Here is a 25232-nt window from a genome sequence, read left to right as displayed (position 1 = left end):
AGCTCTTGTCTCAGCTCTTAACCCACTCTGCAATGCCAAACATCAATGCCTATGATCCTTCCTGCTCTATTAGGCCTGTAGAGTGCAAGGTACAATCAGCAAATGCTGTGTCTTGGGAAGGTGCACACAGAAAACAAGGCAGGGAAGTGGAATAAGCCTGAAAGATTTCAGTCAGCAGCTGTCAGCATCCTCCCTGAAAAGAAGCTGATGGCTGGAGTGGGCTGGGAGAATTTCCAGTTGTTTGGAAAAGTTCATTACCAGCACCAAGAAGCAAGATCCTGAACCCAAGGATGGTGAATAGTCACCAACATCCCTCAGGAAAGCTGGTGCTGGCAAGGACGAAATACAGACCAAGCAAATGACACTGCAAAGGGCAGCTTGAGATGACTGCTGGACACTTTCCTCTCCACCTAAGGAGATCCAGGCCTTTTGCCACTGTTTGTCTCCTGCTTTTATTAACATTGCTGAAAGAGCAGGTTTAGACCATAACAATTTTCACAGTAGGCTGCAAACTTCCAGCAGCTTATAATTAGTTTTGTGCACATACCGCAGCGAGGCACAGAGCCTGAAGTTACCTCAAATCCAGTTCCTCCTCCCTGCAACACCACAGACAAACCATGAGGTGTGAGGAAAACGTAACAGAAATGAGCTCCACAAGGCAGCCCCCAGTAAAATCCCATGAATAGCTAAAAGAGCTGTGTCAGGCTCCCGTGATGAACCAGGTAAGCTCAGAAATGGGAACTGTCAGATTTTAAGGTCAGGATGAATTATGATGGTCATCTCAGCTGACCTCCTGCATAGCACCAGCCAGGAAGCCTCACCCAGCAATTCCTGCAGCGATCCCACAAGTGCTGATTGAACTACTGCACATTTAGAGGAATTTGTAACCTTGATTAAAAACATTCAAGCAGCAGAAAGCCACCATCAGAGCATTGGTCCATTATCAGGTCTCAGAAGGATGAAACACCCACCTCCTAAAACAGACTTCAGGGTTACTCAGACTGGTTCTGGCTTCATCCTGTGTATGGCTGGATGCCAGTGCTCTTTTTTACATCTTTTTCTATCCAGCTTTTCTAACACTCAAAGCAGGTCAATGTCTAACTGTGCAGTCCTTCTGCACCTGTCAGATTTAGACCACAGATCCTCTCACCACCTCCTGACCCGCAATCAACAGTGAAGAGTAAGTGCCAAAATTTGAGCTCAGGCTGAAGGAGGTCACAGGTGCCACATGCAAAGCTGTGCAAAGGCTGAGCAGCCCATCAGAAGGAAAGAGGCAATACATGAGCTACTACCCCAGCCCAGAGGAATAAAAAAACCTCCTGCCACGGTGAGCAGAGAGCAGGGCAGTGTCCAGTTCCACCATTGTTCTACAGTCCTCTCATTAGGAACACAGTTAAGAGAAATGCTTGGATAGGTTAGCTGCTGTGAGGCTTCTGAAGGACAAGGTCTTTGTACCCTTCTCAGAGCATGGGTAGTTCTTCAGTGGGTTTGTGAGGTTGCTGTGTTGAGCTTTTGGTTTTGTTGGTTTGTTTTTTGTGAGAACTGGGAAAGTAATTCCTCACCAAGGCCTGGCAAAAGGTCATTCCAGAGGCAGAGACTGTTGAACAAGGATGTTACTGATGGCTGAAGTGGACAGACACATTTCACTCTCCCCATCCACAGACAAAACCCTACCAGCACAAATTATTTTTACCCCGCTCCACAAGAAAAAGGTAGTGGGGACCAACCTCGTGTAGTTGGCAGCATGTCTGACAGCCCCTGCCAGGCAGTTACCATCTCTGGATTCTTCTCCAGGTCTGCAAAGTTCTTCCACACTCTGATGGCACCATCATCTTGGGGAGCACAGAAAAGAGAACGAAATGCAAAGCCACTGCTGATGCAGCTCTCATCACTACTTGTGCACAGCAAAGGAGGAAGTGGAACTGTAACCATACAAACTCCTGAACTGAGAGTATTACTTAAACTTAATCCTTTTTATTAGGGCTGTATTTCCTCTCTAATGTCCATGAAACCTAAAGCACTGTTCTACTGGGAACTGTTCTGGAAGAGCTTTTCTCCCTCCCTCAAGTAACACCTGTCATTAGGTGTCGCTCCATTTCTTCGACCCATTCGTTTCCTTTAGGATTTATCTCTGTCCTCTTTGCTATTGGTGCTGAGAGCCACAAAAGCATCCTACTAAATACAAAATACAACCCCATCAAAGAAGCTGAAGCAAAGCCCAGCCAAACTTTCCAGAACATCATGTATTTTTCAATTTGCTCCCCATCTGTGAAACTTTTGTGCTAAGAATCAATAAATTGAAAGGGAAATGTCCTAAAGGCCCTCTCAGCTCTTCTTCCACCTCTCTTAATTACACCCAACCTGTGTATTTCAGCATGAAATTTGAAAAGCCATTGAAAACACTTAGACTGACAGGTGCAGAATGGCTCCTTGGGAGAGGAGATCTTACAGCTTTAGAGACCAATGAATGGGAAAGAGCTCTTCATGCTACCTTAGGTGATGCAAAAGGGCAGTCTACAGAACCATTTCCCCATGGACTAGAGAGAAACTCAGGACTATTTGAGAAGTTCAGTGCTTAAAATCAGTCCTGCCTTCTCCAGACTTAAAACAGCACAGGTAAGAGACTCTCATTTCTTATAGCTTGGCTGCAGGACGATTTCCTTTCCAGCTCTGGGCAGCAGCTTTTAACCAATTAAAACCACACTGCCCCAGGAGGAGGTTACCATGGACTTGCAAAGGCAGATGAAGACTCTGAATGATGCAACAAATAAAGATGTCACTGGAAATGCTTTCAGCCAAATGTTTGACTTAAATCCTTTGGAAATCTTTGCTGTGCCTGCTTGAGCAGTTAAGAGACTTCAGTACTGCCAGAAACAACTTTCACGTTTGATTCTGGAAATGCCTCCTGAGCTGAGAGCAGGCAGTGACAGGACACAAGGGTCAGCTTGGGGCAATGTCACAACGGGGAGAGAGAGCAGAGGTCCAGAACAGCTCACATGGACTTGAATTCTGTGAATGTCCCAAAGTCATACGTGGGAAAATGAGTTCTTTACCTGTGGCAGTCAGCAGCAAGGAGCAGTCCTGTCCATTCAGGTACTCCATTGCTGTGATCCTGGTGTACCGAGGGTTCCCATTGTGGAAATAGTCCAACTTTTCCCCTTTCTCCCAGTCCCAAAAACTTAGGGAGGGGAAAAAAAACATCAACTCAGTTCTTGGTTCTCTGTGCAAGCTGTAATGAGATCTACTTGTTAGAGCAAAACTAAAAATCCTATACATCGAATACCAATTCAATTTGGTTTTCTCCTTTGGTTTTTCAGCATCATGTTATTAATGATGCATGTCAGCCTTCTGTGAAAGAAATGGGATAAAAGCCCAATTGTAAGGACCTGTGATAGCTCTGGCAGGAGTCACTTGCAGCCCTTTAACCCTGCACCTCCTGTAGAACAGGACTCAGAGTAACGCTTGCAACCATGGCACTGAACTCCAGGAGGACCTTCCAGTACCCAAAGGGGGTCTACAAGAAGGATGGAGGGAGACTGCTTATAAAGACCTGCAGTGATAGAACGAGGGGCAACAGCTTCAAACTGGAAAAGAGCAGATTGGATGTTAGGAACAGGTTCTTTACCATGAGAGCAGTGGAACACTGGAACAGGTTGCCTGGGGAGGTGGCTGGGGCCCAATCCCTGGAGATATTCAAGGTGAGGCTTGGCAGGGCTCTCAGCAGCCTGATCTAGTTAAGGATGCCCCTGCTGACTGCAGAGGGGGTTGGACTGGATGACCTTTGGAGGTCCATTCCAACCCAGACCATTTTGATTCTGCCCCATTTCCCAGCCCTGAAAGAAGGAAGGATGGCCATGGAGGGGAGCAGGGAAGGAGGACAAAGGAAAGGAACAACATGTGGTGGTGCTACCCTGTGATAACAACCCACAGGCACCCTGTGATGTGCTGCTCTGAACCTGGATGCATGGTGACAGTGCAGCCTGGGGAAACTCTCACCAGATGCTGTCCTTGTCAGCTACGGCGATGCAGGGCGTGAAGGGGTGGAACTTCACCACAGAGGGGACACCTGGGTTCCTGTTGAGGAAGATCTGATCATCCAGCCGGGAAATACCTGCAGGACAGGAGGCAGCCATGGCTCAGTGTCTGGGATCATCTGGCCTGAGCAATGAGGCTCGGACACCCCCAGCCCCCCAGTGCCACGTACCACCACTTGCCTCCTCCTCACCCAGTTCCCACCAAGAGATCCCTTGAAACACCTCTCTCCTCCTTCAAGAACCTTCTCAGAGTCCAGTTCTCTGGTAGCCCTGACTCCTCCATGCTAATTGAATCACGTCTTAAGGTACAAACTAAAACTGGTGGTGCCAAATCAGAGGTAAGGGAAAAGAACACAGCAAAGGAGCGCAGTGATGCCCACAGGAACACCAGTTTGAGCTGACAGAAAAATCAACTTTTTTCCTTCCAAAATTTAAAGAAAAAGAAAAGAAAATACAATTAAAAAAATAACTTTTTTTTTTTTTTTTTTTTTTTTTACAACTTCAAATGCAGCATTTAATTTCATCTGCTGGATTATTTATTTAGCCTTCCATTTCAGTGCTTTTAAATTTCAGGTTAATTTGCAAATGAAAAATGCATTTTCCACAGAGACATTACAATGATGGTTAAAGACCTTTGCCATCTTTTCTTCACAACAGTTTGCTGTTCACAAACAGTTTTGATACCCCTGACACTGCAGGTTTTTTGGCACACTGTGAATCCAGCACACAAAACTGTAAGCCCAGGAGACATTCACTCAGTTCTAGTTTGTTTTTGAATGCAGCTATTTAATCTAATTTTCATTAAAAGATTGTAAGTCTATTTTAATTCTTTTGAATATTTCACATATCCATGCTTTTTTAATGAATGCTGGCATTTTAGTCACTCAGGTCAAGCAACCAATTATGAACCCAGGAAAAAAAAAAAAAAAAGATTTAACTTCTTCAGACAAGCATGAAAAATCCCCTTCTTTGTATTCAGAAAGATCTCCCAGGCCATCTCCTGGGCTCCAGTTTCATTTCTGTGTTACTCTGCTTTATGATATTCTGGAGTTTTGCGACATTAAGCTACTCATTGTAGTGACTCAAGCCCAACAAACCTCCAGACAAGGAGGCAGACACAGGAGGCTGAGCCTTGGGCAGTTCATCATTCAGCAAACAATTATTTCCAACTCCGTGTGCCTCTGTGAGCATCCCAGGAGAGGAGCAGCCTCCGCCTGGGAATGCTGCTGGGAGGATGCCGTAAGAGGAGCTCCCTGAAATGCCACTCCCCAGCCTCTGCTGTTCAAGGCAGGCAAGCAGGAATCATTTAAGTATGCAAATTCCTGAGGAGATTTCATTGGGCTCCACTCTATTTGAATAAATTCCTGTGCTAAAAGAATTCTAGCCCAACTGCTGCCTCGTGGGGCATAAAGAGGCATCAAAAACAGCAGTATCAGCTTTCTGGAGAGAGCACACTAATGAAACACGAAGCTGAGGCCCACGAGAGGGAACTGTGTAAGCAGCACACATAAAGCCATACATACAAGTATTAAAAAGATAATGGGCTACCAGGAGCAAGTAATCATTTAGAGTTCAGCTGAGTGGGGAATGGGAAAGACATCACTGAGAGACACTGGTGAGACACTGGAATACGTTGCCCAGGGAGCTTCTGGATGCCCCCTCCTTGGAGGTGTTCAAGGCCAGGTTGGATGAGGGGTTGAGCAACCTGGGCTAGTGGAAGATGTCCCTGCCCATGGCAGAGGGTTGGACCTAGATGATCTTCAAGGTCCCTTCCAACCTAAACCATTCTATGAATCTGTATCTTCTAAGCAGCTCGGCAGGGCTGGTTTGCTATGAGTGGCCATCCAAAAGGTACCTGACACGTCAAACACTTCCTGAGCCTTCTCAGCCAGACTGCAGCTTTGGAGGTCATCCTAGAGTATTCTGCCTTCTATCCCTTTAAAAACATGACCTAGAGTACCCATCTGGGTGTTCCAGGACAGGGAGGAAAAGCCCAAATGGTAAATCAATAGCATCTCTTAAGGGCCTCGGAATTATCGACCTCACGCCGCCTGCTCCGGCTCTTGTGGAGGTGCTGGCTCTGATCTGTACGTGGCTGGAGAGCTCAGCTGCTGCCAGTCAGCCAGGGGCCCCAGAAGCCAACACCTACACTGAAAACTGGATGCTCTGTCAACTCCTATAAGTGAAGAAAGCAGCTTTCATGGCAAGCTTGCTGCTCCTTGACAGAAGCATTCCTCGTAGGCTCCTCTGCTCCCACGCCAGCTCAGTGCCATGCTCTGGCTGAGCACTTGTGCCTGACTATGGCACTTTTCACCATGGGGCTGTAGTTAGGTTGTCAAAGGGGAAGACAGACATTTGACATCTAAAGTGCTCACTTCCCTGATCTGGTGAACCAAACCAGCAGGTGAGAAAGGAAAGATGTCACAGCAGCATTACCTTGCCTGCACGTGGGAGCATTGGCACCTTCCCATTGCAAGGGTCAGCATGGGGTCATGCCTGTACTGGGCATTGGTGAGGCTACACTGGGGTACTGGGTACACTGGAGTACTGGGTTCAGTTTTGGGCCCCTCATTCCAAGAAGGGCATTGAGGTGCTGGAGTGTGTCCAGAGAAGGGCAATGAGGCTGGTGAAGGGTCTTATAGGAGTGTCTGAGGGAACTGGGGCTGATCAGACTGGAAAAAAGGAGGCTCAGGGGAGACCTTCTCACAGCTCCCTGAGACTGGAGCCAGATGGTTGTTGGTCTCTTCCCTTAAGTAACAAGTGACAGGATGACAGCAAATGGCCTCAAGTTGCACCAGGTTTAGATCAAACATCAGGAAAAATTTCTTTACTGAAAGAGTAGTCAGGCATTGGAACAGGCTGCCCAGGGAAGTGGTGGAGTCACCATCCCTGGAGGTATTAAAAAAAATATGTGGAGACATGGCACTTGGGGACACGGTTTAGTAGGCATGGTGGTGCTGGGTTGATGACTTGATGATCTTAGAGGTTTTTCTGCAACCTTAGTAATTGATGCTTCTATGATTCTAATTAGGGTTTTGCAGGTCAGTAACTTGACTAAGGGCAGTGCTTGGAGCTCAAGGAAGCTGCCTGTGACATGGGCAAGAGGGACTCACTCACCCTTCTGGATGATCTTCTGGGCTTGCTTCCTGACACGAGCGTTGCGCAGGAACCGCCACTCCCTCTCCTTGCGGATCTGGCTCTCCAAGTCGTGCTCTTCTGGGATCTTTCAGTGGAGCAGCATATTCACAACACAAAACAGCAGCAACCATCAAAACTCCACGAATTACCTTTATGACACACACTCACACACATAAAATAAAGCCATAAATTCTTTAGGGCTTCCAGCTTCAGGCAGTAAACAGAGGAGCTCATGGGACCTTATGTCATTGAATACTTGAGCATCTTTCTGATCTAAACCTTCCTCATCATCCATAATCTCTTCTCTTTTCCCTTTGCTGTCCTCTGTTGTGTTTTAAGTAATAGGCATTTCTCCAAAGTGAAGAGCTGTGCACAAACCACCTGCTGCTGTAACACACACAAGAGGTTGGTGAAGGAACCTCTCTCCACAGGACACATGGTCACCATGATCTCCTTTCCTCCCTAAACAATGCTGAGTCTGATTGCAGTCCAACACAGATCACTCTGCTTAACACTTTTCAGCTGAAAAGCATCACATAGTGATCCTGAGATTAAAGGGAGAGCACAGCTTTGAGAGAGACAAAGAGCTCAGGACACATTAAAATCTTCCTCTCATTGCTAAGAGATGACTGCAGGCCAAAAAAGGCATTACTGCATTTCCAAATCCCCAAGATGCTCAAGTTACCAACAGCACATTTACCACTGATGGTAACTGTTTCAGTTTCCCATACCAGAACTGGCTGCAAGAAAATGATGCCCTGGTGTCATCTTGGTTTGATTACACACAAACTTCTGCCTGAAATTGGAGAGAGTCCTGGAGGAATACACAGCCACTCTGATCTGTTTGGTGATGTTTATTCACACACCAGAGCCCCAAGATTTCAGCACACTCAGATTCACAGATTGCAGTGGGATGGAAGGGACCCTCAAAGGTCACCTTATCCAAGCCCCCCTTACAGTCAGCAGGGACACCTCCAACTAGAGCAGGCTGCCCAGGGCCACATTGAGCCTGATCTTGAATGTCACCAGGGACATGGCCCCAACCACATCCCCAGCCCAACTGTTCCAGTATTTTACCACTGTCACTGTAAAGAACTTCTTCCTAACGTCCAACATAAATCTACCCTGCTCCCGTTTCAAACCACTGTCCCTCATCACCACAAGCCCTTCTACACAGTCCTTCCCCAGTCTTCCTGTAAGTCCCCTTCAGATTTTGAAATGTAGCTATAAGGTCTCCCTGCAGCCTTCTCTTCTCCAGGCTGAACAGCCCCAACTCTCTCAGCCTGTCCTGGGTGCTCCAGCCCTCTGATCATCTTCATGGCCGTCTTCTGGACCTGCTCCAGCAGGTGCATGTCTCTCTTGTGTTGGGGGTCCCATAGCTGGGCACAGGATTCCTGGTGAGGTCTTACCAGAGCAGAGTGTCAGAATCCCCTCTCGATCTGCATGGCTTCCCTGCAAAAACTGTCCTCCAGCCAGCTGGGGATTCAGTACCAGAGCTACCAGCAGCTCCCTGCCAGGCACTGGAGAAGACACAGTGCTGCTTCTAATGATGGGTAGGGACCACAGGTATTCCTGCTCTTAGTCAAAAACAGGATCCACAGGAATAAACTCATATGATCTCACTCCCAACACCACAGGAGTTACAGAAGGTGTCTTTTACTTAAAGCCTAAAACCTTACCCAAGCCTAACACCAGCATTGCTCCAGAAACACCCTTGGGTCAATGAAGGGCTGAGCTACAGGGCTCTAACCTGACTTCTTTTGACATTGGCTGTTCCAAAAGCAGGAACTCCTGTGGAAAAGAGACATAACAGACAAAGTCCTTTCAACTCCTTCCCTGTTCCTTCCAAACACTTTTTTTTTCCCCTGAATAAGGACTTAAACGGTCTGTCACTAGTATATAAACTGTCTTCCAAATGCACTAGCCTGTGGAGAGCAGCTATTACTGAGCTGAACTTCTGCTTTTTAAAAGTAATTAAAAAACAAGAACCCCTCCCTCCACCTTCTCTTCTGGCAAAAAAAAAAAAAACCAAACAACCCAAACCAAACAAAAAAACCAAGATCAAAGCACCACTACTTAAATTCTTCAAGAACACAACACCTATTAGCAAGGCAATGACAAACGACCACTAATGTACAGCAATAAACAAAGCCAAGACAAAGTAGAGCAAAGGAGATTTGAGAGTGGAAAGATTACACCTACACCTTAATAAAAACCCCAACTTCTCTGGGAATAAATTAAAGCAAGACCTAAAAGGCCAGGGGAGGAGAAGGGAAATGAGCAGAATGGTAAATTCTGCAGGCATCCAGCAGCTTCTGCAGCTCAGGTCTAAGAAATGTGCAGTTCTGCAGTTGAGCAAAGCACTCCTCATTCCAGTAGACAAAGAACATCACATTAAAGGAGCTGCTGGGCTTTTCAGGTCTGAAGAAGAAGAACTTCTCTCTTCCAAGAAGGCTGAGTGAGCAGTTGTTTTTAATCCTCTGATAGCACTAATAAAGACTGCTCCTGTAAGGAGGTCCCTCAGGGTATGGTTCCCAGAGGCTTTAGCATCAGCAGACTGCATATGGCAAGACAAGCCTCAGACACGGCTGGAAGAAGGCTTAGTGCAAGTGACTGTGGGATGAAATACTCTGACAAGAGGAAACAGCCTGCAGGCCTCCCATCAATAGGAACAGTGATGCCAAAAGGCAGATCTGCAGGCCAGGAGAGCCACACCAAGCTCATCAAGACCAGCAAACACCTGGTGACTGCCTGTCCTCCCAACCTCACTAGAACAGCTTCTGCCTCAGCCACTGCTGAACAGCAGTGAATGGGGTTTGGGCTTTCCATTCAAAACCCACTTGGACTGGTGTGTCCTGAATGTCACCTGCAAGCAGAGCAGCAGATGGTGAAAGGGACTGAGCAAGAAACTCAGACAGGAGTATGGCCAGCACCATCTACAGCTTGTCACAGATGAGACAGCAAATCTCTGGGGAAGTTCTGGCAGGCTGGCTCATGAGACATCTCCAATCCCACCTGTTGAGTTCAAACTGTGCATACTGATTGCTTGGGAGACAATAAACCATCAAATGTCCAACCATTAAAGCTCCAACCACCACCCAAAGCCCCCACAGATCTGAGAACCTTTCAGCAATACAAGTGAAGCCCTGCATGATGAACAGAGTGCCAAAGGAGGTAGGTCCTTGTCTCTATCCACCTGGGGGGTTCCTGCACCTCCTTCTTTCTGCAGGCAGGTCCAGCTCCATCCCCTGAGCATCCACACACATACTGTAAGTCCTTTCTCCTCATCTCTTTACACACTTTCTGAAGCACACTTATTGTTCTTTCAGCTGTAGCATTCTGGTGCATCCTTGAGTCCTGCATTCATCTGCAGGTCCTTAAAAAAGGAATCAAAATGGTTGTTATAATTTCCTGAGATGGAGAGTAAAGGCATCTCTACAGCCCACTGCTTAAGGCTCTCCTCTCTGCTCTTGGGGCAGAATTGACAATGACAGAATCCTTCTGTATGTGATCTCTGATTGCTTTCACCATTCTGGAGACAACACTTCTGCTGGGTGATGACTGTGATCTGTGCTATGCCAGGTCAGCAGAAGTGATTCCTCATGGAAACCAATCAGACTCTGCCTCTGCTGCTGCACACAGCTCCTGCAGACACCCTGAACTCCAGGCAGGGCAGCAGTCAAAGCTGACTCTGGAGACACATCAGGAAAATCTCAGGGAGAGATTATTCCACTACCTCAGATCCCCAGCACATTAACTCAGATTCAATGCACAAGTGACTGTGCATCTCCACTGGTGAGACAGAAGGGCCCTGCCTAGATTTTCAGTTCTTGTCTGCATTTGCACTGCTGTTGTGCTGCTTGATGGTGACCTGAAAGCTCAACACCATCCCCAGCACCAGCCCTTCCTTCCCCAGAACAGCAAAGGGCAGATGATGTCTTTACTTGGCCTGCTCCATTTTTTCTGCAGGGCATCTTCCTGCAGCAGCTGCAATTCTCATATGGTGGCCTCTGCCTCCACAATCATCTCCTTGCCATCTTTGTCTGCCTCTTCATATGCTGAAGATGTGAACAAAGGAGAGTCCCAGATGCTGGCCCAGAGGATGGCTGAGTTCTGAAGGGGTTAGATCCATGTACCACTCTGCAATGTAATCCAGCTCCTTGCAGCAGGAGAATGTTCAGGGCATATGCTGAAGTCTTGGCTTTGGTACAGTTGACTCAACCAACCACATTCTATGTGCCAAAGCCTCTATAGATGAGGGGGATGTCATCACCTTGGAATTGGTAAGGGAAGTTCCTGCAAAGATGCTTCTGCCAGGATCTCTGTGTGTCCAAAAGCTTCCCCCAGGTCCAGCTGGGCTCACAGCTGAAAACGCCCAAAATACACTTGCTGAGCTTGCTCTGTGTGGCTCCACTTCCTGATCCAGGCTCTGGGTCTCACCAAGCCGAGTGGTATCATTAAGCTGATTGATGCTAGTTGGAATTTGGTGGACAGGCAAGTCAGAAAGAGAAAGTAATGGGGCCTGAGCCTGCATAGGCAGAAACCTGGCACAACTCTGTGATACTGCAGGAGAGTCACAGAGCTTTGAGAGAAAATCCCCATGGGTCCTTCTGAAGTGTTATCAGAGCAAAGGTGCAATAATATTAATGAAATAAACTCAGCTGAACTCAGCCTACCCATAACAGTGCTGCAAATAGCTGTAACCCAGCACAGACACTCTACACCAGTTCAGTTAAAGTCTGACACAGACAGACAGTGAACTTTTGCTAACCAGACAGGGTTTGACCAGCCAAGCCCTTCAACCGTCAATGAAGTGAGTAGAAAGAGCCAGAAGGTGCAGCCAAAATGCAGTCCTCTCCTCCTGCATCCAACTGCCTGCAGGACAGAGCTGCTGGGAGGATCTGGTCAGGAGGGTGCAAGGATCTATGAAAACTTGACCTCCACAGAACATGTCACAGAGGAGCTTCTGGTGACAGACAAGCACAGGAGAGCGTCAGGATGTGTGTGTGAGCTGTGACCTCTAGCCCAGCTGCTGCTGGCTGGAAACCCAGAATTATTATTCAAAAGAACTGTTTAGGCTCATCATGCATGTCTTTGCCTCCTTCTCCAGCTCCTATTTAAGCACCAGGAAGTGATTTTTAGTAAACAAGAGCCTAGTTTTGGCTGTCACTCAGCTCTCCTCCAAGCAGAGCTCCAGGGGTACGCAGGAGTCACAAGCAGTGCTGCACCACAAGGACCAAGACACGGCACCGATTCCTGAGCTTCCACTCAGACAGCAACCAATTACCATTCTGAAGCCTCCCACCAAGCAGTGCCATTTGAAAGCCAAGGAAGTTTTTCCTCTTCAGCACTCAGCCTTTCCCATTTGGAGGGGAGCCGGCAGGCCTCAGCAGACAGCTGCAGTAGTAAACACAGCCTGGCCCTGCCGAGCGCTCCCGCAGCAGGCGCAGCCTCGCTTCTCCGCCAGGGCTTTGAACCATGGCCAAGGCAGGGATTGATCAGGAAGGATTCCTTATGTAATTCTCACCTTCCAGGATCCTTACCCAGCTCCTGCCTGCATGTTCTGCCAGGCCTGGAAGTAACAGATGCTGGCTCCCGCTCTCCTTGACACAGGGCTTCCTGACAGCTGGCAACAAGGCTTTCCTGTGCCGCTCGGTCCAAGCCTGCCTGTGGTTAGCAGAACAGCCTTTTGCCACAAGAGTTTTCAGGGAAAGGAAAAGGCTTCTGCAGAGATCAGAGCTAGCTGGGGCAGGTATCTGGTTTTCCTGAGAATTCACAATGCACTGTTTTCTTTCTCCATTTTTTGATTAGATAATCGATAAATCAAATTGGGTTTGTTGGCTTGAAACTGAGCCAATGATTTACACTGGAAATTAATCCCTCAATCTTTCCAGAGAAAGCATTCTCAGAGCAAGGTCTGTGAAGCAAAACTAAATTCATAAATTAAATATGACTAAGATGCACTCACAGTCATTTTATGTTTATTCATTACAGGAATAGTTGTCTTATCTTTCCCTGTTTATCATGGTAGGCAGCATCTCCAAATGAAGTGCTGGAATTCAACATCGATGTCAGCTTCTTCCATCAGTACTCAGCAGACCTCACTCTCTGCGTTTTTCATGAGGCTGAAGTTCCCAAAAGACAGCAGCCACCAGCCAGGGCTGTTTTTCCCTTGTTTCTGAAGGAACAGTGGATTCAAGGAGAGGAGCATGCTACAGAAACTCACCCAGCACCTGAGATACTGGATGGCCAGCCCTACCTGATTACATGAGCAGCAATCAAGAAACACCAAAGAAAGCTCTTGCAGAGATTCCTTCCTGTCCCTTGCACACACACAAACCTCTCTAATACCCAAGTTCCATGTAACTCCCTGTTAGGACACGATAACACGAAAGATTTCCTACAGAAACCTTCTATGTGGACTTTTAAAGCTGCTTTACAGAAGTAATGGGAAAATCAATTCTCCTCCTTGTTTTACTGGAAAACATAGATTTTCTTCGGCTCAAACTCTACCTGAAATGTTGCTGTGAGGACAGTCTGTGCTCAGAAAACTCAGCCCCAGTCAGAGAGCATTTCCAAACAAAACCACTTAGGAAACTGTTAAAAGAACCCTCACTGCCACACACACTCCTGCTCTGCTAGTAAAATCTGCAGAGATAGAGCACTGTGCACGTGGTGCAGTCTGCAGCACCTTAATTCTCAGGGTGAGACACTGAGCACTCTGGGACTCACTGGGACACAGGGAAACCCCGAATCTCCATGACTCCCCCACCCTGGCTTCTGTAAATTAGTACAGGAATGCACCACATTTTTCACTTCCTCCCTGAAAGCATTTCCTCTTTTTTTTTTTATGTTTTATGTACACGAAGTAGTAAATCCATACACACACACATCAGAGCTCCCCATCCAACCATTGAAGCTGCCTTTGAATGGCTGTCTAAGATGATTTATTTTATTAATAAAGACACCCCTCTTCACTGGGAAGAGCTTTCCTTAAAAAGCAGACAAATGTTTTTAATAAGAACTAAGAGATGGAACAACATCCTCCCTCCTCTTGTACTCTCTTCTGGATTTGAATCAAGACACCAAAACTCATCTTGATGAGAGAAAAAAATCCTGGTTTAAAGCTTGACCAAGCAAGCAAGCCCCACAGGCCAGATGTATTTCCTAATGAATTATTCTGCTAATGATATCAGAAGAAAGTTAATTTCCCCAGCAACTGAGGAAGCATCAGGCAATCATTTCACCATCTAGTCTTTCCTCCTGGTGATTCTCTAAAGAAATCAAAGCTACACAGAAACTGGCTGCCATGTAACTACTTTTCTGATACCCTTAAACCTGAGGGCAATTACCTCACCTCATCACCAAATTCTTTAACGTGCCTAAAGAGTGGAATGAGCAGTGACTGATGGCTCGGTGGCAATTCTTGGCTGAGACAGCTCATAAAAGGGACCATTTCCTCATGATGAAGATTTAAATATCAGTGGTTGGATACAAACATCTGTGGCAGAGTTGCTCAGGTAATGGCATTAATGCAGCCTGGGCATTATTACTCACAGAGACTGCAATACCTCCAAGAAATGAAGCTGAAAGTTGTGTTCCGCTTTGTGCTGCTGGCCTCCCAGGGTACCTGCAGCCTTGCCTTGTTGGGTTCAATTAGCAAAGGTAAAATTTACTGCTTGGTTTCATTTCATTCTTAAAGTTGAAACCTGATCTTTGGCTAAAAGATTCTGGGAATCTAACAATTTCTCTTTCCAGTCATTGACAATCTCTGACCATCTATTAAGAGCTCTGTTTTCCTTTTTTCTTTTTCTTCCTTTTCCTAGAACAAGGCTTCAGTGTATCTCTTGCTTCACATAAACCCAACTTATTTACCAGAACACACTCCTAAATAGATCTCAGTGGTCACCTGGCATTACCAGCCTCATTCTTTGCCATAACAGCACTGTTTGGGTTTTTTTTTTTTTTTTTTACTTTAAGAACCAAAACCAACAATGCTGCTCCAAAAGTTGCTTCCAGGCAGCCATATAGATGTCCAGTCATTATCACTTCCTTTATTTTTTTAGGATAAAGGTGTCTAAAGGGTGCCTGTCAGCAGAGAACAGCTCTGAAGTCACACTCAAGTGCAGAGTCAAGGCTGACTTGGAGTGAAGGGAGTGTTCCCAGTGCCACTGGGATTACTTGGCCTTCACCCAGGGCAGCAGTCACCACCATTTCTCTGCTTGTTTTAGCATTGCCACAGCCAGAAAATTCAGCTAGAATGTCAGAAAGCAAACAGCATCTCTCCTTCTCCAGCCTCTCACAGCCCTTTCTAGACTAAAGGAAAGTCCACTTCTTCCATTTATTTCCATTTTAAAGAAGCCATTAACTCTTACTATGACTCAATTTTCAATACATAGACAAGCACAACATTTAAAATGAAACAACTCTGCAACACAACCTGCAACTGTACATCACTGTTGGATCTGGGCTGACTACAGAACCTCTCTTCCTTTCTATATTCTTTCCTGAATGCACTCCATGGGATGCAGGGCTTTTGGTCTGGGCTCTTTCCTGGTAACACACCACTTTCCTGTCTGTCACTGACTCTTGTGCTCCCTCTGATGATTTCTTCTCTCTTTACAAGCACACAGCACCCCAGAGCAGCATGGTACAAGCCAGTCCATTACTTTCCCTCCCCAGACTGAAGGAAGAGGAAGGGAAAAAGAACAGGGAAAGGCAGTAGCCTATGCTCAGGACACCAGCACTCTTTGAGAGCTGCAGAGCTGGGATTCAGAAAGCATGCACAGAGAGAAGAGAGCATTACCTTCATCACTGGCTGAGCAAAATACTTTGCACTCCAGTCGCAAAACCCTGTCTGCACCGAGGCTGAGATGAAGCTCTTGTGTCCCACGGTGTCGTCGGCGTCGTCAGTCGTCTGCCCAGAAAGAGAAGAGCAGCTTGAACCCACGTCCCTCCCATTCACCTGAGCAACCTGCACACACAGCAATACCTGCATTTCCCTCAACACGTCACCAGGCAGAAAAAGGCTCAAAGACATTGCTAAGGATGTGGAATTTTGACATCTACCTTGAAGATCACTGTCATTGCATTAACTCTTGGGGAATGTGCAAATCCCCTCATCTGCACAGGACATAACCAGGCTACTGTATGAATCAGGGCTGAAGCATCAGTGTTTCATCACAGTGAAGTCCCAGGGTGAGTTTTCTCACAGTCTCCCTCAAGCATCTGGCATTAGAAACAGTGGAGCAGTGAAGATGATTCAGGATCAAGTACAGCCAGGCAGAGCTTCACATCAGGGTATATATACATGGAATATCCAAAGGAGACATCCAAAAGGAAAAGGGGAAGGCTAACTCCATTCATCCAGATTTCATCCAGTTTTTCACAAATAGAAGCCAGACTAGTGCTGCCATCCCTGTGAGAGGTGAAAGTGTTTCTGCTAAGGCTTCAACGTTTTTTTTCTTGCAATCACACAGAAAAATTGACTGCCCATGCCTGGAAGCTTCTGTGAGACCACTCATTAAACAAAGGCAGAAATGTCAGAGTAAGCAAACAGTGAAGAGCAGTTACTGCTCAGCAGTCAGAACACCTAAGAGCTGTGCTGTCCACTCATCCTGTGGCCTCACAGCTTATTATGGGAAGATCCTTCCCTTTCACAGCACCAAGAAGGAGGAAAGAAGGATCAATGGCCTCTCTCCATCATGCTTTGTCCATTAATACAGGCAGCAGAGCACATCTGCTCCTTCTCATTTTCCTCAGGTCCACATATGTTGAAGTAGAGGGAGAGGCAGCACAAAACTATTGCCAGATGGCTGAATCCTGAAGAACGTGGATCACTGATAAGCAGAGTCTCTGTCTTGAAGTGATGGCCCCAAGCATGTCCAAATGTGTTTGGACTCAACCACGTTCATCTGATATGACTCATCTGAAGGTAATTCCAAATCTTTTGTGCATACTAAAACCTGACTGATTGCTCTACTTGGCACATCAGCCCTTCATGCTTCTGTGAACGGAAAAATGCCCAGTACCTGACTTCAAAACACTAAAATGTATGCACAACCCTTGCTGGCTTGCTTGCAGGCTGAGGAGTCACTGCTGTTCCTCCCAGAGGTCCCCCACAGCTCTTCACAGATCAGCTCTTCTCCAGCAGGGCAACCTGTGATGAGCTTTGGTTTTCTGAGTAATAGCCCGGGCTCATATCCTCCCTTGTGCATAGCAGACAGGGGCTGCTGGAAAGAAGGTGAACACTCTGGTGCAGGAGCACCTATCAAGAACAATGCCAGTTTGTATTTTAAAGGAAGAGGAATCTCCCCTTTTCCCTTCTAGGTCTCTGCTTTGCTCAGGTTGGAGGATAAGCCTCTGTGGGTCACATATCCAATTCCATTATTGCTCAGGCAGACAAATGTTTATGAAAGAGTAATCAACTCTGATTAAACACTTCCTAGTAGCAAAGCGAATAATGCTGTATCAAAAGCTATAAACCAAAATTTATCCCTGAGGGGGAAAAAAATGAATCAGTTGTAATTTTACTGGTTAGAGGAAGCCAATCTGGAGTTAACAGCAGCTAGAGACAAACAAGAGATATGTTGGAACAAACCACAAGGATCGGAATGCGTTACAAAAGCCAGTGGAGAGGGGATGTAGCCAGATGTTAGAGCAAAGTCTCTTTACCTGTTCTGGCCCTTTGTCAAACATTTTCCTTGTCCTGGGGAACTGGTGGGAGTGGGGAGTATACTGGACCCCCATGTTGCCAACATTGGCAGGTCTTACAGATGTGATGTCCCGACTGACTGGCTGCTTTGTCACATCATTCGTCAGGCTGGAGCTGCTTGTACTGGTAGTTGGAGGTGACCCTCTAAAGACCAAAAAAGAGGGGAAGCATTTAGGTATTACTGGACATGTGAATTAGGTTACTTTTATTTTGTTTATTTCTTGTAAGATTTATAACTCACTGCTGTGCTGCTTCTACAAAACCAAACCAAAGCCACACAATCCTCCCACCACCCTAACACCCTCCCCACCCCCCCGAAAGAAGAGTCAGCCTTGACGGTGCCAGCACCAGACTGAGGATAAGAAAAATCAACATTTTGGAAACCTGAAGGTCCAACCTGTCCACAGCCCATGATGTCTGACCTAAGGCACAGCACTGTATGTCAGTGGGGAGACTGGGAGTGCTGTCAGCCCACAGAATGCATCTCAATTCACACACTGATTCTATGGTTACAGTTTGGTTACACTGCCAGGAAACACTAAAAACATCACTGTGCAGTTCTGGGCCCTCCATTCCAACTCTGAACCCTGCTGGTCACACTGGTTATAGGACTGCTAGATCTCAATTATGGTGTTTTCTCTTGGAGAGCAGGCTTTGGGAAATAACTGAATCTTCCAGTCCCAGCTTTGCCCATCCCAACTTCCCTGGATCTCAACTTCCCTGGAGTTCAGGTGTTGCTTGTTGATCACCAGACAATCCTGGCTTGTAGAAGTTGAAAGTGGTGAGAATAGAGATCAGACTTCAATGGGAAAAGTGGATCCCACACAGTAATCAACAGAATGAGCAGCAGTCAGCTCTTCCTCTCAATTCACCTTCAGATACCTAGTGTGGCTAGTTACTCTTGTGTCCTAAAAAGCAAACCAAGAACTCACTCCCCACCTTTTCCCAAGCCCTTTATTTCTGAACACCTTACCAGCACTATACCAAGACCTGGGCTTGTCCACACTCTCTACAGTTAACTGGGATGGGTGCTTGTGCAGTGACTGGCAGAGAGCACCTAAACCTGCTATGGCAAGGTGCTAGAAAGCAGTGCTGGCTTACCCAACTTGGTGGATGTGCATGCCCTTGTTGGTGGGGCTGGCTGGGGCAGACTGAGTCAGGGAGGAGGTGTCGAGGATGCGCTGGGGACGAGCATTTACTGTTGCCTAGAGGAAAAAAAAACACACAGCAGAGTCCAGAAGAGCCAAGACTGCAAAGCACCACCCACAGTTGTTTGTTATCTAATAGAATTGCACACCTGGGGTTGAATGAAGTTAAAGCTCTATCAGTGTGTTTGTGTGTTTAAAAATGTATGTGAGGAGAAGCTCCTGTGCAGCTCCCAACAAGTAAGATGATTTTACTACTTTTTTAATCAGAAAACACTTACCAGAAAGTGTCTTGCTGTTACTTACAGGGAAATGGCTTTAACTAACACAGCAGCCTTTTCCTTGCATCAGTTGCAGCTACAACTTTGACCAGCACCTCAAACTGAGCTGTCCCAGGCAGGCAGGCAGCCCAGGGGCTTTCCCTGCAGCAGCCAGGCTTTTCCTCCCATCTCACCACAGATGACTGCAGCTCTAACCACAACCATAAATCAAACAGCATTCTGACCCTGACTTCACATCTGAGTCAGAACTCTCCTCATAAATCCCACAGCTGCTTGAAACTGCCTCCTGTGCTGCTCCACCTCCCCTAACAAGAGCAGAAACTTTCTAGAGTTCATTAGAGGTGCCCTTTGCAGTGGCACCACAACCTTAGGGGCAAGACAGGTGATTGGCACAGTTGGTTTGCTCCAAGCTCCAGAAGACACAGCCAGCCCTCCTCCAGAACAGTTCCCTGGCACTTGGCCACCAGCTAGAAGAGACCTGTTTCTGAAAGAGCCTGAGAAATGTCTGCCCCTTCTCCTGGGGAAGACCTCAAAGCAAGGCAGTGAGAAGTGCACAGACAGCTCCATCACCGTCTCACACTCCCCCAGGCTGAGCTCACTGCTCACACCATGCAAACAAGCCCTCCCTGGAAAAAGAGGGAAGTCTTCCACTGCTTATGGACTCCTTTCCTCCTGTTCCACACCACCACGCCTTCTGTGAAATGGTTGAAGTTTCTCACATGTTGAAATAACCTTTAAAGGAAGCCCCAGAGTTGGCTTAAAAAGCCTGAAGGGACAAATACGACTATCCCAGAGGCAAGGGGACTTCCATCATCTCTCCCAGCACTGAGGAAATCCACATCTCACAGCACAAGAGCTGAACAAGGTTCTCAGGTGATGACACCAGAGTCTGTATCCAGCTGAAACCAGGCTAGGAAGGCAAGGCCAGCAGCTGCCACAACACAGGGAACTCAAAAAGCAAAAGCTGTGTCTGCAAACAGCTCAGGAGCCTTTTATCAGCTAATGCCTTCAACAAGGCAGAACCAACAACAATCCTCAATGACAGTATCTGGCTCCACTCAAAGCCCACATATGCAGTGGGAGGCATCCTGCCTCTCCCTGCAGGAGCCAAAAGACCTTCTGCGATGACTTCCACTTCTCCCTTCCTCGAACAACCCAGCAAGGTTTTTACCTCCCTGTCTTTGGCAGGGTTCAAGCCCTCCTGCCTATCACCTGTTTGACTCCAAAGGGTAGGGGTGGTGACGACTGCCACACCTACACCACAGCAAGCCCCAGGTTGCTACAGCTGGGAAGGCAAGTGCCAAGACCTCCGGTGAGCCTGGCTGCCCTCTGAGCCAGACTTCTTGTACAGGACAGGCTCATTTCATGTGAAATTTCCCTCCTTTTCACATGCAGGAGGGAGATGTCCTAAAAGCCACTTGGCTCTTGATCCCTGAGCAACAGAGTGGGGTCTCTAGTGAGCAGATGTTACTATACAGGGCTGGGGCAGCCAATCCCACCATGGGAGAATGGGAAGAAAGTAGAAACAATTTAGTAACTAGAGATACATTATTATTATTCATGACTCCTTTTAATTGGTTACAGAAGGCTCTGTTTTCAGATTCTTGCAGTCAGGTCTTTGTCACCTGGAACAGGTCATGTCACCTTGTTTCACAGCAGAGGGCCAAGTTCACCTAAGGGTAATTTGCTGCAGGGGCACACAGAGAGCCAAGTGTGGCAGAGAGCCTTCTCCTCTGCTGAGAGAAAAAAAAAAAAGCAATTTCTGTTCTGAGGGCAGTGAGCAGCATGAAGGCTACAGTTCAGGGACATGGCAGTTGATTTTGCTGGAGGCAGCAGCAGCTCTCCATTTCCTGGGGATTTGCTCCTCTGCTAGTCAAATCATCTCTTTTGAGGAAGGGAGATGCCAAGTCCTAATTTTGCAAATTGACTCCAGGTTTAAAAAAAAAAACAAAACGAAGCACACTGTCAGGATTATTTGCTCATGCATAGAAAAGCCTGAACCAAGGAGTGATATCATGGAGGAATAACTCCTGGGATAATTCAACCTCAAGCCTTCCACTGAAAACAGCTGGATGAAGCAATCTGGAAGGAAGTAAACTTTCCTTAATTTACTCTGATTTCAAAAAGTCTTCAAAGGCCAATGCTCCTTTTTGTTTGTTTTGGTACACTCAAAAGAATAAAAAAAAAAAGGAAGAAAGAAGGGAAAAAAAGAAAGAAGGGAAAAAAAGAAAGAAGGGAAAAAAAGAAAGAAGGGAAAAAAAGAAAGAAGGGAAAAAAAGAAAGAAGGGAAAAAAAGAAAGAAGGGAAAAAAAGAAAGAAGGGAAAAAAAGAAAGAAGGGAAAAAAAGAAAGAAGGGAAAAAAAGAAAGAAGGGAAAAAAAGAAAGAAGGGAAAAAAAGAAAGAAGGGAAAAAAAGAAAGAAGGGAAAAAAAGAAAGAAGGGAAAAAAAGAAAGAAGGGAAAAAAAGAAGAAGGGAAAAAAAGAAAGAAGGGAAAAAAGAAAGAAGGGAAAAAAAGAAAGAAGGGAAAAAAAGAAAGAAGGGAAAAAAAGAAAGAAGGGAAAAAAAGAAAGAAGGGAAAAAAAGAAAGAAGGGAAAAAAAGAAAGAAGGAAAAAAAGAAAGAAGGGAAAAAAAGAAAGAAGGGAAAAAAAGAAAGAAGGGAAAAAAAGAAAGAAGGGAAAAAAAGAAGGAAAAAAAGAAGGAAAAAAAGAAGGGAAAAAAAGAAGGAAAAAAGAAGGGAAAAAAGAAGGAAAAAAGAAGGAAAAAAGAAGGAAAAAAGAAGGAAAAAAGAAGGAAAAAAGAAGGAAAAAAGAAGGAAAAAAGAAGGAAAAAAGAAGGAAAAAAGAAGGAAAAAGAAGGAAAAAGAAGGAAAAAGAAGGAAAAAAGAAGGAAAAAAGAAGGAAAAAAGAAGGAAAAAAGAAGGAAAAAAGAGGGAAAAAAAGAAGGAAAATAAGAAAAAATAAGAAGAAAAAAGGAAAAAAAAAAGAAGAAAAAAAAAAGAAAAAAAATGAAAAAAAAAGAAGGGGAAAAAAAAAAAGCCTGGTTTGGATTTTTTAAAAAGATCAGGCTGGGAATGAGAGTTGGACCACTCCAATCTGCATCATAAATATAAATCACAACCCAGCCACAATCTGTGTGGGAATTAGCAATGTCTAATCAGCCCATGAAACAAACCAGCATCTTTCCCACCCAGGAAGCAGGCACGTCTGTGCAACCTACTCACCGGCTGCTCAGAAAGACATCAGCCTGCTTAAAGACCCCTGGAGTTCACAGAATCACAGAATGCCAGGGGTTGAAGGGACCTCTGGAGATGATCCAGTTCAACACCCCTGCCAAAGCAGGGTCACCCAGGGCAGGTCACACAGGAATGCATCCAAGTGGGTCTTGCAAGTCTCTAGGGAAGGAGACTCCATAACCTTTCTGGGCAGCCTGCTCCAGGGCTCCAGCACCCTCACAGTAAAGAAGTTTTTCCTCATATTGAGATGGAACTTCCTGTGTTCCAGTTTGTGTCCCCTGTCCTATTACAGGACACCACTGAAGAGAGACTGTTCCCTTTTTCTTGACACCCACCCTTCAGATATTTATACACACTAATAAGATCTGCTCTCAGGCTGCTCTTCTCCAGGCTAACCAGCCCCAGGCCTTTCCTCATCCAGATGTTCCAGGCCCTTCATCATCCTTGTAGCCTCTGTTGGACACTCAACACATATATCCCTGTCCCTGCTGAACTGGGGAGCCCAGAACTGGACGTAATGCTCCTCCTGCAGTTAAAAGATACACACTCACAGCTCTGTTAAAACCACCAAATAGGGCTGGTCTTAACCTCACCCATGGTGCCTTGCAAATGACAATTTCACAACTGCAGACTCACAACCTGAACTTCTGCACACTCACAAAACTCACAGCACTCCCCCCATGTTTTGCTGCAGGGGACTAAGCATCATCACAGCATTTACTTCCCTAAAGCTCTCCAGCCCCAGCACTCTCCATGTGTTCCTGATCACCTGTCAGGACAACTGACTAACACCTGCCTGCTGCAAAATATGCTTAAAAACCATAAAGACTTCAAGCACAGAGCTTGGGAACATTCTGAGGCCAACTATTTACTTCTCCAACACTGAAGACACCCTCCAGCAGTACAAGCCCATGGCTAATGGGGTCAGGTCTTTGAGCTAGGAAGCTCAGCAGTAAGAGGCAAGGCACAGATCCACATTCTGATCAATTCTGTTAATAGAAGAAACTTCAGCTGCCCAAGTTTCAAACTGAAGCCTTTTGTTCCTTGAAATGTGTATTCATTAGAATAAAGGGATTACAACCCTAGAATATTCAAGTGCTTTACTTCACCTGAAGCAGTATTTTCTTTCCAGCAAGAAAATCATCTTTTCTCTTTATTCAGTGATAAAACTCAAACTACAAAATGGAACAAGCATTGTTTGCACCTTCTGGGGAGGACCAGAGAGCCCATGGGCAGCATCCAGGCTGCTCCTTTTTACATCCAACAAAGCTCCATTAGCACCAAGGAAAGATCTCAGGATACAGTTAGCAAAGAATTCATTGTTACTAATTTGCATGACACATGAGACAACTCCCATCATCTGTCTGAGCTCAGACCAGCAGAGACACAGGGCTCAGGTTGTAAATCCCAGCAGCACTGCTCACAGCAGCAGCTTTGTCCATAATGAAATGTATAAAGGCCAGATCATAACCCAGGATCTGAAGCCTTAATTTCCATTTTGGTGGGCTGTTAATAGGTTTTATTAATTTCTTAATTAAAAAAGAAGCCTTTTTAGAAGCGACCTAGGCCAGGTGGCTCTGACCAAAGCAAAGCCCACAGTATCCCGAAGTGCACAGCAGCGAGCCTGCTACACACACAGCTGCCCACACTGCTGGACAAGCTGCACATTTAAAGACTTTCCTGATGGATTTTATGGCTAAGGCAAAGAAGAACAAAGAAGTTTTGTTCACTGAAGCATCCCCAGATAAGGATCTTTGTAACTGGGAATGCTTCTTTCCTTGGTTTGCAAAACCATTTGAAAAGCCATTGCCTTAGAAAGCCAGGGACAGAACAGCTGTCTGAGAAGCAGAGCATGAGATGCATGACACCCATCCACTTGAGCTTTTGTACATTCAGGACATTTTGGTCCAAACTTATCTGAATCAAGACAGAATTTACCAAACCAGCCATGACATTCACTATGGATACCCATCATGGTTCCTGCTGGCTGAGCAGCCCCACAGCAGCGCTCATGAAGGCATCTGCAGGGCCCAGCAATATCTGTATTCATATGAATAGGGCTCAGCACACCAGCAAAGGAGTGAGTCCCAAGAAATATCTAAGACAGGAAGAGCAATCTTGTTCCTTTTTACAGCCCTAGCAGGAGTTAACATTTCATTTTGCAAAAAGCCTTCGAAAACACAAAACTGAAACAGTTTCATGCATCTAGAGCAGAGAGAGGGAAATCTTTCACCTTGTCCTTTTCCTATTCACCTTCAGCCTGTAATTTGTTGTATCATCAGGGAACGGCTGACCTTGTTGCCCCCACTGTCAAAATAATTCTCTCTCCCAAACCCCAAGACTTTACCACTCCCTGATATGTGTACTTAAACAAAAGAGTTCAAATAAGTAACTATTTTCTCAATAGAAAATCAGGTTTCAAAGCAGGAAATCTCTAAGGCATTAAGATGGTAGTGCACAATGCTGGCATCTCTTACTGCAATTTGAGCTTAGAAGCCTAAGTCAGGAGATTTAGGGTAATTCACTGGAAATGGATCAGTAAGAGACATCACCTTGCATTGCAATGGCTCATGGGCTTGATGCTAGAGCAACTAGAAAGCACGTGGGGAGGGCTGCGTTCCGACAGCCTTCTGACACCACCAACCAGGGCAGAAGGAGGAAGGCAGCTGGTGAGAAGATGTTCTGGG

General features: G+C 46.0%; 1 protein-coding gene across 2 annotated transcripts in view; it reads right to left on the bottom strand.

Annotated features, from left to right (window-relative positions):
* Positions 1–25232, bottom strand: part of RPTOR (regulatory associated protein of MTOR complex 1) — a 167296-nt gene that overhangs the window by 19915 nt on the left and 122149 nt on the right. For both annotated transcript variants that reach the window (XM_054393726.1, XM_054393727.1), the window contains 7 exons: positions 18988–19091; positions 17847–18030; positions 15979–16089; positions 7152–7257; positions 3997–4111; positions 3054–3178; positions 1728–1832 (listed from right to left, as the gene is read on the bottom strand). In XM_054393726.1, the coding sequence (XP_054249701.1) occupies positions 1728–1832; positions 3054–3178; positions 3997–4111; positions 7152–7257; positions 15979–16089; positions 17847–18030; positions 18988–19091 (850 nt within the window). The remainder of the gene's footprint in view (positions 1–1727; positions 1833–3053; positions 3179–3996; positions 4112–7151; positions 7258–15978; positions 16090–17846; positions 18031–18987; positions 19092–25232) is intronic.

The sequence above is a fragment of the Indicator indicator genome, chromosome 29, assembly GCF_027791375.1.
Source record: "Indicator indicator isolate 239-I01 chromosome 29, UM_Iind_1.1, whole genome shotgun sequence".
NCBI classification, from domain to species: Eukaryota; Metazoa; Chordata; class Aves; order Piciformes; family Indicatoridae; genus Indicator; species Indicator indicator.
This window is presented reverse-complemented; position numbering and strand designations above follow the sequence as displayed.